General features: G+C 34.4%; 1 protein-coding gene across 4 annotated transcripts in view; it reads left to right on the top strand.

Moving 5' to 3' along the window:
- Window positions 1-15,688, top strand: part of LOC141452291 (cuticlin-3) — a 78,379-nt gene that overhangs the window by 38,709 nt on the left and 23,982 nt on the right. For 3 of the 4 annotated variants that reach the window (XM_074124270.1, XM_074124269.1, XM_074124268.1), the window contains exon 1: window positions 15,444-15,645. Coding sequence is in view for 1 of the 4 variants with exons in the window: in XM_074124266.1 (XP_073980367.1) it covers window positions 3,339-3,482 (144 nt within the window). In the remaining 3 variants the exon portion in view is untranslated. Of the gene's footprint in view, window positions 1-3,338; window positions 3,483-15,443; window positions 15,646-15,688 lie in introns of those variants that run through there. The other variant, XM_074124266.1, reaches the window with a different exon arrangement.

Below are 15,688 nucleotides of genomic sequence, written 5' to 3'. Positions count from 1 at the left end.
CCTAGTAAAAGGGAGTTTGGCAATCATAGAGGTTTTTAGTCTTGAGTATTCAACTGGAAATAACTGTTTTCGGGTTCTCTGAGTGTTTAGAAATTGATTTCCCCGGACAGTATCACTCAACAACTGAGTCAGGAAGTGTTTTCCTGTATTCTGATTTGTTTTTCTTTGTCCGTCAGCGTTCTTCTCAAATATCCTCTTTATTATTGCTATCAATTGCCTTTTTTTTTTTGCAGCTGAGAATGTTTCCTTACATTGGTAAATGGGTTGTAATGATTGTAATCCTCCACACAACTGTGACCTTGTCATTGGAAAACTAGAGTTCATGCAGATAATGTTGATACCGATATTCTAACATTTTTTATCATTCTTATGCAGTATGACCACCAGACTGCCGTACAACCGTTGATGGAGGAGGATAAATGCACTCTGGGGATATTGAGTGGAAGGGGTGGTTGGCATGAAGGGTTATCACCAATTTCCGGCTCCTAATCTTTCCTGAAACATGCTCGTAGAGGAAAGAGGATTTGAATTCATACATTTTCATTTAATTTTGGGAAATCTTCTTCAGAATATCTTGGAAGGTATTGAAGGTGTACATCGGCGTCTAGGGGTGCTAAAGGACGTATGGCCAGCTGAGGAAAGAGGTCAATAAATCCATGTTGTTCATAGAACAAAATAAAACATAAAACTGTTGTTGAGAATTCCGAAGCTCCGAGGGTGCAATACCTCTGCCTTAGTGCAATAAATCATTCTATGTCAAAGGATAATAACTTCATTCGTTTGTGAACATGTCGTTAGATTTTTGGAAATGCTAGTTCTTTAATAAACTGAAACATCTGAGAGCGCCTTACTCTTGGTTTTTGGTGAAAAAGATACAAAACTTTCTCTGGGTATCGTTTGGCTATAAAATTTAATTGGGAATGATATAGTTGCCTAAAACTCTGTATAGAAAAACGTGTCGCTTCACCAGAATTGCGAATTTCCTGTAAGCCTTTTTTATTTGGTTTCGAAAACCTCACAGAAAAGTTTCTTTTGTTTTAACTGGTTTCCGTGGAAATTGATTTTAATGGGAAGAAGTACTTTGTCACGCTGTCCTCTGTGCTAATTTCTTTGTAGTAAAGGTTCGCTCATCTGTGTGATTCAGAAGACTGCAGATATTTAACAAAAAATCATTCTCAAGCAAATCACTAACTCACTAAAAGGAAGGGGAAGTAATGTGAATGATTCACGCTAAGGTTTTTAAGTTCACTTATTACCGGTGCCAAATTTCTGACAGCAGGTGGCACAATTTTAAGTCCATCAAGTTACAAAAATAAGATTGGTCTCAGAAAATACCCAAACACTGTGTTTGTGATCACGCTCATTTAATTAGGAAACATTGCAGTAAAGCTCCAACTTTATAATACAAATAATAGCAAAGTAATAAACATTATTTGACCAAGTAACAACATACAAAGGAAATGCCGTATTATTTCAAGATATACTTACTAGCTACAGACCAGCTGAGGAGTCTTTTTTTAGTAGTCTTTATAGACTTTTTACATGACAATTACGATTTACGATTTATTTATCTATTTGATCGGGAAAATGTTGTGGCAAAATTACCTTGAACATGTTGTAATAAACTTCAAAACAAAACAAAAATAAATGTAAACATAAAGTTGCAAATAAAGTTAAATAATGATACAAAATCTACAAAAGAAAACTAGTACCATTCACTCATTTGCCAAACCCTCGAAGCTTTAAAGCCTTCTTACTTGATATTTGGCTCACAGGTCAATCACTCGAGGAAATTTAGATACATTTTTAATTTTAGGCTTGAGACTTCGTTTAATTTGAAAGAAAGGTGCTAAGAAGCTGTCTTCACTGCTTAAGACGCTATCAACATCTCGATTGGATAAAAGTTGATGGAACGTGCGATGAAATGCAACGGCTAAGCGACCGTTTCATTTTGCCCTCTTCGATTTACGGAACTGATAGTTAACTTCCAACTAATGACGAGATCAACTTGAAACGGTTCGTAATGTTTGGCCGTACTCCGTTATGGTCAGCAGACGGAGTAATCAGTTCTAATTTAATCCACCGGGGATTACTTGAACCACAGAGAATTCTTTTCGTTGAAAAGAAGTGGATTCCTTTTTGTACAGTTAAGATGACGAGACTATTTGTGCAAGAAAGACACACAAAAGGTATGTGAAGCGTATGTTTATTAAATGCTCTTCTACCTCCAACTTCATATGTCTTTGGGAATCCCAATGAATCCGGAAGTTAGCAGACAAAGTCTCCTCAATCGGAAGTAGCAATTTACTGAACATATTTGCTTCATATTTCCTGTGTTTTCTTGCTATTGCAACCATGAAGTACCACAATATGGTTAAATCGGGTTAACTGAAAGAACCACTTGTAGAATGATTTTGCAATTTTACATTCTGCGCCTGAGTTTCATTGGAAATCATGTTTTGAATTCTACTGAACCTAAAAGGTGGCTGGTTGTGAGTGTTTTTTAACAGAGTATCACAAAAAACGAAGTCAAAGATATCTCAACAAAGATATTACGTTTTGGTACTATTTTTGCTGCTGGTTTTGGCCAGAATTTGTTTTCCGGAATGTCTTTATTGAAGCGGTTTCATGCCATAAAAAGCAATTAATTTGTTAGTATTTTTTGCTATTTACCTTTCTTCCCTTCGTCTTTTTTCATAAGCATCGTCACGAAATTTCAATATTTAATTTACTTCAGTCGCTTTGTTCCAGGAGAGAAATAATTTGCCCAAGAATGGCAAAATGTTCCTGAGAAAAAGTTGCCTATCCTGAAACAGCTAAAGCACTTTTGCTTTCCAGAGAGAACTGATTTAATGACCTAAAAATAATCATTCATTAATAATGCAATCACTTTATTACTGCGTTGGGAACCAACTGTAACAAGTTAGATAACATAACTCCATTAATATTGACGTTTTTCCCATATTAAAGTACTAAATAAAAAATTAATTGCTGCAATTACTTATCAATGACATTTTTTATTGCACATTTTGTTGTTTAATTATTACTAAGTGATACTTCATTACGTGCGCTTACTAATTATTATCACTTAAGCGGCCCACACACCTTCCAATATATTATAAGACAAAGCCGTTCATTGGTTTTAAGGGAGTAAATCTAACTACCTCCACTCTGAGAAGAACACATAATTTTTAATAATTATTCATTGATTCCTTTATATTAGTAAAGATTAGCTTACTTTGTCTCTTGGGCTTATTGCTTAGGTACGAATTAATTCTATCCTGAAGAGATATTGATTATTTTAAGCGTATTAATTTAAACGTTTTCTTTAATTGCAGGTGTCATGCACAACCGAAGATGCGACAGAAGTTTCACCGTCTACCGACGCTTACGTAGAACCTACCACAGAACATGAAGCTCTAGAGCCGGAAGTTAATGAAACTAGAGATGGTTTAGCACATGACGGCAGTCATCAAAGCTCTGTAAGTAACTGATCGCTGATTAAGTATTTTTGTAAAATGATGAAAAACTTCTACAAATTATAACAAAGAAGGGTTTAATTAGTTGGTTTGGTTTGTTCTCTATTCGTAAATAGTATGGGAATATCCAGGTGTATTCTTTACTTTTAGAAATCACTTTATCAGATTCTTAGGCAATATAAGAAGAAAATGAATACGGGAAGCATATCAAGAAGCTGCTTAAGCAGCCATCAGACAACCTAACACTTTTGGCCTCCTTTAACAGAACAGATCCGTGGCAGGATACAGTCTGACCATTAATAGATAACGCTGATTGGTTTGTTCTTAGAAAAATTGTACCTAAGAAGGTCTTTGATCCGATGTCGCTAAATTTCAAGAAAGACCACTTTAATAGACATCAGCGTTTAGGGAACCCCCTATAATAATAATTCACTCGAAATGGACCAATTTGTCATTTGAAGGTATGTTCATTACATTCCAGAACCCATTTTTAAAAAAATTGATCAACATTTATTGTGCATTCCGTTGGAAGCTCTTCAAAGTACTTTCTCTTGTATGCATTCTACTTCCGAAAACTCTCTTAAACGATATCTATAGAATCGACAAAAGCTCCTGTGACAATTAGTTCAAATTCAAAGAATTTAGTTTAGTTCAATTTCTTCTTTATTAGTCATTAGTCGTAATCCTTTCAATGCTAACTTAATTTCGGGAAAATCGGAAAAAGTCAAATCAAGACGGGTGATTAGTTGAGTGCGATCATAGTTAAAAGACAAGAATATCGTTCTACTGGCTACTTTCATCTGGTCCCACAGAGACCTTGCAGCACTTTCAAGTGACTTCACTTGACAACATAATCATCATCAATTGGTATTGTTGAACTTCCACTTAATTGATCATCTTTGAAGAACTTCTGACAGCTTAAAAAAAATCTTCCAGATTCATCTCTTCTCCCACTATACTCAGCTTCTTTTTTTCAATAAAGAGGAAATTCACGAGGACGATAAAATATGACGAAATGCATTCGTAAAGATGTGTAACAGGAATGATAAATAACGGCTTGTTTTATTTTTAAAAGTATTCCCGATTAGTATAAAGCAACCAGGGACAGAGAGGCTGGTTTATCATTAAACCTAATTTTTCCTAAAATTACCTACTACATGTGTAATAGATCTATTAGCTCATCTTGATGTAATCTAAGAGAGAGTAAATACAAACACAACTAGCGTACTATAATTTTCATAAATAGTAAAAGTTTCGATTAAGCGTGACTATTCAGCTGTTGGAAGTGGGGTCGAAGGAAACCGATATATATATATTTCTTTTTTTGGACAGTAATTTCCTTTCAAACTGTTAAAATCCCGTTTCAATGGTACTGTGGTTGATGTGTTCCCACAACGTTTCCCATTGTTTAGCCGTCAATATTTTATTGTATTTCTCACTATTTGTCATTTGCTGGCCAATAATAGTAAGAGAGATAGAATACAAAATTGCTACCAAATTTTTGTAATAGAAATTTTTGGGAAATGAACATTCTTACTACTTACTTTTATTAAATTTCTCTAGTTAATAACTTGTACAATTACTTCAAACTCGCAACTTCAAAACTTATTTAATTATATCCATAACATTATGCATATGTCATTTTACGGAAATGACACTTTAGAGCGAAGACTTCGACTTAGAATTTGAAGGGTCAGAGAACTGTTCTATATGTAAATGCCAATTGCCAAAGAATATAGAACATTATTTGACAGAATGCCTTTTGTATGAATCTCTAAGACTGCAGTATCTGGCAGAGTATATGAATGGGGTGAATGTCAAAGTGGCAAAAATAACGAAATTGCTGGAAATCCAAGATAAAGATCAGGCGAATAATATTTATTTGTACATAGTAGGGTCGCTCAAATTGAGAGCATTTATAAGAAATTAATAGTTTTAATCATAGTAATCTATATTATTTTTTTTAATATATGATTTAAGGCGCGTCAACATCTAAGGTTATTGGTGCCCGGAGCTTTTTTTTTTCAGTGCACTGCCGGCCTCCGGACAGTGTTCTCTCGTTACAGACAACACTGTCCATCACCGGACAGTGAGCTGTAAGAAGCTCCTAGGAAGAGAAAATCTAAGGGTCAGCTGCTGGATTCGAACCCGGGACCTCCGCGTGGGAGTCCAGTATGCTAACCACATAGCTAATCCCTTCCCTAATCTATATATTTTTTTTTTTTTTTTTTTGGCGCATCAACAGCTGAGGTCATTAGCGCCCGGAGCTTTTTCCAGTGCACTGCCGGCCTCCGGACAGTGTTCTCTCGATGCAGACAACACTGTCCATCACCGGACAGTGAGCTGTAAGAAGCTCCTAGGCAGAGAAAATCTAAGGGTCAGCTGCTGGATTCGAACCCGGGACCTCCGCGTGGGAGTCCAGTATGCTAACCACATAGCTAATCCCTTCCCTAATCTATATATTTTTTTTTTTTTTTTTTGGCGCATCAACAGCTGAGGTCATTAGCGCCCGGAGCTTTTTCCAGTGCACTGCCGGCCTCCGGACAGTGTTCTCTCGATACAGACAACACTGTCCATCACCGGACAGTGAGCTGTAAGAAGCTCCTAGGCAGAGAAAATCTAAGGGTCAGCTGCTGGTTTCGAACCCGGGACCTCCGCGTGGGAGTCCAGTATTCTAACCTCATAGCTAATCCCTTCTCTATATTATTATTATTATTATTAATTACTGCTTATAATTATTAAACCAAACTCTTTAGTATGAAATATGTATCTTAAAACAAATAAATTATGTCTATGTCTATGTCTTTAGAGCGAAGATACTTGGCGACTGCCCTTAAACTAAAAATTGGAAAAAACATTTGAATAAATGTTTTATTTCTGCAAAAGTGAGGTAATGCAATTGATGAATGAGCATTGGGTAGGAAGCAAGCCTTAAGTTGTTATCCCTTTAGAACCCAGTGTGCATATTGTGGATTTGTTGAACGACACACTAATGTAAATGTATAGGTGTATGTGTAGATGAGACTTAAGTTTTTCAAACGGATTCGCTCAACCCAAATAGATGCACACAAATATTTCAGTGACAAGTGTTTGGTGAGAGTTGTTGCTGGTTGTAGGTTAAACTGTTGTTTGCCTGGGATACCAGTTTGATGCCTAGATCCCTGACGAAGTGGCTAATCCCGAGTGATTAAGGTTTAGAGAAAATCTTAGATTCGTGAATGTATCAGAAATGTTGAAAGTTACCTAGTAAGGTACATTTCATAAAAGAGTTTCTCTCACCTCAGAAGATTATAAACTCATCTTAACAAAATATAAGAATATAAGTTAACGCACTGCTTTTTACTGAAATAACATTGAAAATCGTTAGTCTACTTTCGAGCAAATCTGAAAAATATTGGTGGTAAAGCATTCGATGGCTGTGTTACAGTCGGATCTCCTTCAGAGACTGAACAATAATAAAGAAATGTGATTGTTCCTTTATAATCGACTAATGTATGGATTATTTAAAGTACGTAATCAAATTCCACTAATAATCAAACTCCCCTTCTCTTCACTCACCAGTTTTTCTACGGACGAATTCTCGGATATTCCAGGAATGTTGGCAACGAGAAGGCGAACAAATTGCTGGATTTCCAACACGTTTTTTTTTTTGTTTAGATAGCAGCGATATAACCGTCACGATGTTATTTCGACAGAGAAGATTGTTGTAGGAAAGAAGAGAAACAGAAACTCCAGGTGGGCTGGAGTATTCCGGTTTTTGTAAAGAACAAAAAAGAGAAATAAAAAAGTGAATGAGGATGATTCAAAGAATCTTCACTCGCTAAACAGGAGCCAATTAAGAGCTATGATACGGTATCCTGTTTGGACACGTCTGGGTGGCCAGCTGTATGAAGGTTGGTCACTGCTGAGTGGCAGAACTATGACGATGGCGTTGGGGATACAGAGTACCACTACCTAGTTCAGTGTCCCCATTTCGCTAACGCTCTAGGGCCTCCACAAGAGAAAACTGGGCAGCGTCCTCAGGAGGGTTTCATTATTTATTTCTTGTTAGAAGGACATATTAATAACAGGTCACGTGCCCTTTGGGAGGGGGATCCCGTTAATAATAACAATAATGTTAATTTTTTTTACTTTGATGTCATCATCCGACAGTGTTAAAGCGATACTAGGACTCCCCGCCGTACAACTTCTGCTCGAAGATTCTAGAATCTAGAGACTTCGGCCTTGTTAGATGTTTGTGCAAGGTCCTTTTACAGCATTCTGCCGGTCGCTCTGCAGCTCGCTTCTGTTGGTAATGTTCAATTTTAATGTATTTTTAATTTAGAAATTGAACTGAATAAATGCGCAAAAAAGATTAGAGCACCTTTACTTTAAGCTTATCTGAATGCTAGAAAATTGATGAAGTCTCTCAGATTAGAAGTCGGGAAGTGGAAGTTCTGAATCCATAATGTTAGATTCCCTCGGAATTCTGAACTATCACCTGTATACTTACATTTTTAAATAGTGTACTTTCGTGTAGTAGAAGAGCTGCAGCACACTGTCATCTTTGTACATGTATATTTGCCTTTTTAATCAAATTTTATCTAGTTATTGTTTGTTATTATATTCATCAATTTTAAGTAAGCGATAATTTTAAATTGTTGGTTTTCTCACCAATGTTTCGACCTAATTTCCGCAATAACTGAGACTTTATTGTTCTAATTTATGTTGATCATTTATTTCACAGTTATTCATTAAATCATCATGACTGATCAAGTATTGATTATCTAACCTAATCATGACCGCAGGGCATCTAACATTACAGTAGTAATGTAATGTTTTCCATAGTTTTGTGTCGTATAAATAACAGTATTCCTCTAAGATATTTCGGACCTGCACCTAATCATCCTTTTTGGAATCACTATTATGATTTCTTCTTTAAAATTTATTAAGATAGCTGTGGTAGGAGCAGAAGTTTAATTGCAGCCAAACATCCATAAAGAAGAACGTGCTGGCAAAGTTTTGTCAAGCAAAAAACAGAAATTACTCGAGAATTCTCTTCCTGATCAATAATAAAACCCCTTATCGGATGGATATTGGACAATACTCATCCACAAATGAACTATATTCAGTAGGAAGAGATTACAAAGAGGATAATGACTGTGGTAAGAAGCTGAATAAGGATAGAATGAGTATTTCCTATCAGAATCAGATCTATGCGACAATTAGGGCTGACCGAGGAGGTGTTGGTGAAGGGAAGTCATCAAAGGTTGGCAAAATACAAAGCCATCTTTGGCAGAAGAAAGAAAAGAAGAAGTAGAAGAAGAAAAAAAACAGTGTTAGGTATAGATTGGGCATATTGTGCCTGTCGAATACAATGAAGGTGATATGTATGTGTTGGTTGAACAATAGAGGTAACGTCTTTAACTCTATGGGAGACGGTAGGGCGAACTAGCGGACATAACGCACACCCAGCTATGCCCTCTTCTGAAGAAGAACTTTCTAGTTGGTGTACGACGTGAAGAATCTCTGTATACGTATATCCACAGCTACTACAACTACACACTTGATGGTGTCTGTTGTTCATGATCCTGCGTACTCCTTCTTAGTGGTGCTAGACCAAATGTTCCCACATAGCTAATAGTAACACGTTCCTACGTCCAAAAGGAAAAAACGAGAACACGCGCCCTCTATCATCTCTTTTCTGTAACAATAATAAAAAGGAAAAACTATATAATGTAATATTTCCAGTATTTTTTTTTTTTTTGTTATTTTGATAATTATACTGTAACTAATTTCTTTATTGTTCATATGGTTTAAAAGATTTCGTATAAAAATAATGGTGTACAGGTGAGTAAGTAGTGTACGAATTGTTGGAACCATTTTTCAGATGTAAGCGACGATAATATCAAAATGAAATAACAAAATTTGAGAATTCTAGGATTAGTTTTTGAGATGTTCTGTTAACATTTAAGCACACACGCAAAAATTTTGATTGTTTATTTCCCCTTACTACAGCTAGTGGAAAGAACTGCAAGAGTTTGAAATTTCAGCATTTACAATCGATAATGGCACTTGTGCGGAGAATACTGAGAGCAACTTATTTGTCTCTGGGGCTGTGTGTATGTGAATTAATTGGTCACCACAATGCAATAACGACAAAAATTGCAGATTGTTCAAATTGACATTTGGTTTAGATTTAACATCACATTCTCTGTATAATAAGGTTCTGGTCAGAATAGAACAACAACCATACGTGCAACATTTCTACTAAATCATACTTTTCTTTAAAAACTGTTGGAAATCCGGGATTTGAAAAATAAATCGGTTTGACTGGATTTATAACATACCGTGGTGTGGTCAGAAGTTTACTAATATTTTGTAACCATTCAAAGTTTGAACACATTAAGAATAGTTGTCAGAGAAAGTCGTGTGAGTCGCACACCAAATCTTTAAATGAAATTATGTTACAGACACAGATAGTTTTAAATCAATTTAGTCTTAAATTTGATGTGCTAAATTAGAGGTTCTCAATTTCGCCCGCTTTGAGAATAAACTATTTTCTAGCGCCCCCTAAATTTTTTAACTTTACCACATCTTAAAAAGTTACAATAGCAATCATTACTTTAATTTAATTAATAGCGTGCCATATGAGTCTTATCCTGATTCTGAGTTCAAACTTACATTTTAAATGAGACTGTTCTAATGAGAGCAATAAAATACAACTTTATAAATAACATTTAGAAAAACTTTTATTCAAACTAAAACAAACATTTCAATTTAAATTTTAAAACTAATCTAATGTGAAGGATGAATCTGATGATTTTTAACAAGTTTGGTTAATATCAGGCTCATATTTACTCAAAAACAACCGTAAGTCACCTCTATAGACAGGTTTTGATTTTAGTTATAATATTAGAAAAATACAAATCAGCCATCGCCCCCCTAAACCGTTTCAACATCCCCCAATTTTCTCTGGACCCTTTACCGCCCCTTGAAGGTCACCAGCGCCCACAAGGGTGCGTTATCGCCCACTTTGAGAAAGTCTGTCTTAAATGATGATGTTTCAGGTCTGGATCTAAATTACATTTGAAACATTGTTTTATAACCTATTAGTTCTTAGTGAGGGCACTAAATAGTTAAATAAAAAGGACAAGTTCTTTTATTTTTGAAGTTTAGAAGTGTCGATTTGCCATCATACAAGTGACATTCAGGATTTCTAGCTCCCTAGTGTTTCACATGTTAATTTTATGGATTAAGGACAAAAAAAAAGGAAGAAAAAATTTAAGACACGTTAGAGAAATAAAAATTTAAAATTGAATTTGTTGTTTTTTTCTTAAGTGGAAAATATGAAACATTCTACAAACTGGAAAACATATAAAAAGTCTATGATTTCTTTCACAGCTGGATCTAAATGTTTTCGTAAAATGAGAACGGAGTTTTCATTCACAAGTGAAGTTTTTTATTTATTTTTACATTCCTTTTACATTGATATCAGATGAAAAAAGGTAGAATGTAAAACCAGTCTTTTTATAGCAACCATAGATCATCAGTTTGAGATAGGCTCTCATATTCTTTTTTCCAGAATGATGAAGAAAAATATCTATGTTAGTACCAAACTCTGATATACTTCCTTCTTCTGCAGTTCACACAGTTCTGATAGGTCAACACTCTTAGATTCGGATTTTTTACAAATAGTAAAGTCGGACAAAAAAACTTAACCGCCAACTACTGACAGAAATTCGTGCATTATTGAAAAAGTACAAAAAAAAGTGAATTGCAGCAGTAGCTGTTGCTCGAGATATTCCTAAAATTTAGAGAGACAATTCCTTCTCTCTGTGCAGTATTGGTTTTAGCCTTAAAAGAAAGGTAAGACTGGGAAGTCCTCCTTCCTTGACCTAACTATTTAAAGAAAAATTTTCGAAGAAGAATAGATATAGGTCACTCTTCCGTTTTCAGGCAACCATCAGCACTTGACTTTGGAATGATGCCTAAAAGTTGTAGAACTATGTCGCTCGAATAGTCACCTCAGCAACAAAAGTTTAGTGTAAAAATCCAACTTGTTTTCATTTTATATAGTTAATTGTCCCTAAGAATGAAAGGTTGGTAAATTTGAACAACCCAAAAATTCAAAACAACAGTAGGTATTGCTAAACAGATCCGTGCCATTCTCGCCAAGTACTCTATTTAACCACCAGAGAAAATTGTTGAGTATAATGGAGCTTTGAACACACGCCGCATCTGAGAGTCTTTAAACTTTAATGAGGCGGAGTTAGAACCACTTCCTCACATTGCTTTTAAGACCAGATCTCGTTCCTCAGAATAGTTCTGATCCATGGCTCTTTCTTGCAGGGATAAATTTTACAACAGAACAAGGCGTAAGAGCTGAGAACTGTTTGTATTGAATTGTTTGAAAATTTATTTACTGACTTGACATCTTTACATTAGAGAATTTTTCGGGGAAAAAAGTCTTAATAACCAAAAACCTGAATATGACAAAATATTTCAATTTGGTTAAAAACTAGTTTAAAAGAAAATTATGAATATTATGACTTCAGTTTTGACATTGTCTAGATAATTATTCGTCCTTCTTCTTCTTCTTCTTCTTCTTCTTTTATTGTCATTATTATGTTATGAAGTACGGTTTCAGAACATTTACAAGCAAAAAAAATGAAATAAATAAAAAAGATGAAGAAAAAAGAAAATTAAGAAAACAGTTGTGTTTGTTTAATTTTATCCTCCACGTGCGGAACCACTTTGGAGTGCCAAGATGCGCTCTGTGCTGTCGAAAGGGAAGCTGATACAATAAAAAAAGTTGACAAAGGAGATGTTGTGTGACAGTGTTACATGGAAATTAGAATGATATAATGATATTTCGCACGTGTTATTCGTAAATGTTGTTTTTATCTTCTTTTTACATATTCTATTATATTAACATAGCTGTAAATAATAGTAAATTATAAACTTTTCACAATAAATGTCGATTCAATTAAACAGTAAATTGAACAGTAATGTACGACTTGCTTTACAATGTGATCAATTTTAACAATTAATAAGAAAAGCTTTTACTCGCCATAATTGTATCAGCACTTTATTCGTGGTAACTATAATATATTGTTCATCAAATCGAGCACTCATTCTGCAAAGCTCTTTCTGTTGAATCGGTCAGCTTTTAGCTTTATGTTGAGGCAGTTTACCATTTCAAGATTATAGAAATTTAATAGAACTTTGATAAAATACAAATAAAAAATCTGGTTTTAATTAAACGTCAGATAATTTATGGTGAGAAGATTTTTACCGGTATTAGAGAGAGAATGTCTTCGAGTCCAATTATTTTAATTTTATCTCCTGAAACGTCATCTTCATCAAGAGCTTCTAAAAATTTGTGACAAAAGAGATCGATAAGTAATAATTTACACTTTAAAGTATCAAAAAATTATTAAATGAATCATCAATGTAAGTTAGTTAACATAAATATTAAAGAAAGTAAAATTCAGAAAACAATTCAGTGATGGAAGAAATTGGAAGTACATAAATTCAATTCTTTCATTCAATACATAGTGCGAATACAATAATTAATTAACTTAAACTTCTTGAATGAAAACTAAATTCCAAATAAGAAAGAATCAAGGGACAGACATCATAATTGCAATTCAGTTGAACTGTGCCGGGGAACGGAACTTCTCAACAGATGACGATAAAAATCATTAGGATGTATTCCAAGGTCCTTTTATGCTGAAATTTTTATTATGTATTAACACACATTAATTACCTACCTTCCCATATTTTATTTTATTAATTCACATTTTATTTATTTTAGGTATTCTCTTAAGTCTTGAAGCATTAGAATAGTACGGATTTTACGATTTTGTTTATTTTTTCCTTCGAAAATATCCGTTTTACAGTCCCAAGAGAGCAAAAAGTGGCTTATATTCAACTGAGTATACTTTTATATTCACTTTGATGCCACCAGGGATGCGACAATAAGGTTTAGGTCAAAATTGAAAAAAACTTATAGGGAGAAATATCTAATTGATGAATTGATCTTTTACTTCTTTAAGGTTTCTTTTACAAAATACTCCAAAGAATTTCACTAAATTTGGAATTCATAAGTACAAAATATTTCTATAATTATTATTTTAAATAATTTTAAAGGAAAATTTGATAAAGGCAAGTTCTTTGGGAGCATTAGGGAGGAGAGACTCTCTCTGAAGTGCCATTTTTATTTTTAAGGACTTATCTGCCTGTTAGTAAAATTCTAAATAGAAGAAAATTGGCTGATAAGTCCCATTTACTGATTACATTTTCTCTCTCTCTTTTGAAAATGTACGATTAAAATGGACGAATATTTGTGTCAGTCACCTTAAGTACAAATTATAAATTTTGAAAAAAGTTAATTACATATAGTGCTATAAGTGAAGGTTGTATGAGTGTTCACATAACTTGTTTTTTTTTTTGCGATCTAGTCACCGAATTTCTAGCTTCATCTCGAACATTCTTCAAAATGCATAAATCTTTTGTATGAGCTAATAAGAAGCACAAAATGAAAGTAAAAGTGATACTTAACAAGAAACGTCTGATAATTGTCGCTGGTAAACCGTAAAAATTACGATAGAGAGATGAGAGAAGGAGGGAGAGAGATATTTGGTGTGAGACAGCGAAGGATCCGATATTTTTACACCTACAAGTTATTGAGAATCGAAAACATTCTTACAAAAATGATGAAATATACAGCAATTATAAGGAATCATTCTCTTAATTATAATAACATTGGGTCACCATGAAAAAAAGATATTAATCGACTTTATTAACATTAAAGGAAACAAAAAATACAACTGGATGTACCACAAAGCAGAAAATTAGAATTTTAAATAGCGACAAGGTTATACATATTTAGAAATAAGAACTGGGCCGCGTTACAACACCTAATTTTTTGGTGTTGCCCATAACGGAAAGAAAGTGAGCTTTTCCGTGATTATATTGGATAATTTGTATTTTCTATTTATTTTTTAAATTTCTTTAAATAGAATAGATTACATTATGAAATATCTTTGTGGCAAATTTAAAATTTATTTTTGCTGCAGTAGTCGCATAAATTGGATGTTTGAGTAAAAATTACCACCTCATTATTATTACCACCACATTTTGCTCTCTCAATGAAAGGCGCATAAAGACAGTCATCAAAGAGAAGCCAAGATGAGCTGCCTTGCCACAAGTTGGCAGATTTTGGCCGTTTTCACATAAATACCAAGAAACCGTCTCACTATTCGAGCCTTTTGCTTAATGAGAATGTGTCATTTTCTGGGGTAATTCTGTTCGCGTAAACGACGAGCTCAGCAAGGATCATCTCCACGAACAGAAACCACCCTAACTATCGTTAAATCTTACATGTGCAACTAAACGGCCAGATGCTAAAAATTGCGTCTCTTTCCGACCATGATAGGGACAAGTCCAAATACCTAGAGGAACGGCATTGTCGATAATAACTTATACTGTCTGAAATAAGGTGTTTATTTGTAGGGATGGGATTAGCTGAGTAGTTAGCGAATACGGGATTCCAACGCGGAGATCCTGGGTTCGAATCCAGTTGCTGGCCCTTAGATTTTCGCTTCCTAAGAGCTTCTTAAAGTTCACTATCTGGTAATGGACCATGTTATCTGTAACGAGAGAACACTGTCTGGAGGCCGATAGTGAAAAAAGCTCCGGGGGGGGCCAATAATATCAGATTAAAAGAAAAGGTATTCCAGTGAGATTTTATATGTTTTTGTTTTATTTAATCAACCTTTCATAATTAAACACTAGACTAGATAATTTAACTATAATTTTTTTTATAAATTAAATTTTTTATAAGGGTAGACGTCCAGAATACGGAATTTCCAAATTGGCAAGATTGTTTCACAACCAGAAAATTTTTCCGCGATATTTTGATTGTTATGTGGGGTCTCGTACCACAGATATTTTAAGTTGCCAGACCTGCCAACAAGAAGGTTATAGATAGATTCCCGTACCGGCTAGGTTGTTGTTGCAAGATTCGGTTACGTTATTAACTGATCATTTTAACTGTCCATTGTTAAGATAGATATTTTATTTATTGAATGCTTGAGCTCACCGATTTCGTACTTTGTATTTTGCTTATGTGATTCAAAATTGGCAATCATTTGTTACCTATCTTACCATAACCTCAAAGGTATTTATTCTTAAATGAAAACATTTTATAGTCTCAAAATATC

Source organism: Rhodnius prolixus, unplaced genomic scaffold (assembly GCF_049639745.1).
Source record: "Rhodnius prolixus isolate KJV_2025 unplaced genomic scaffold, Rpr scaffold_3, whole genome shotgun sequence".
Lineage (NCBI taxonomy): Eukaryota > Metazoa > Arthropoda > Insecta > Hemiptera > Reduviidae > Rhodnius > Rhodnius prolixus.
The sequence above is the reverse complement of the archived record's forward strand: the minus strand, read 5'-3'. Positions and strand labels throughout refer to the sequence as shown.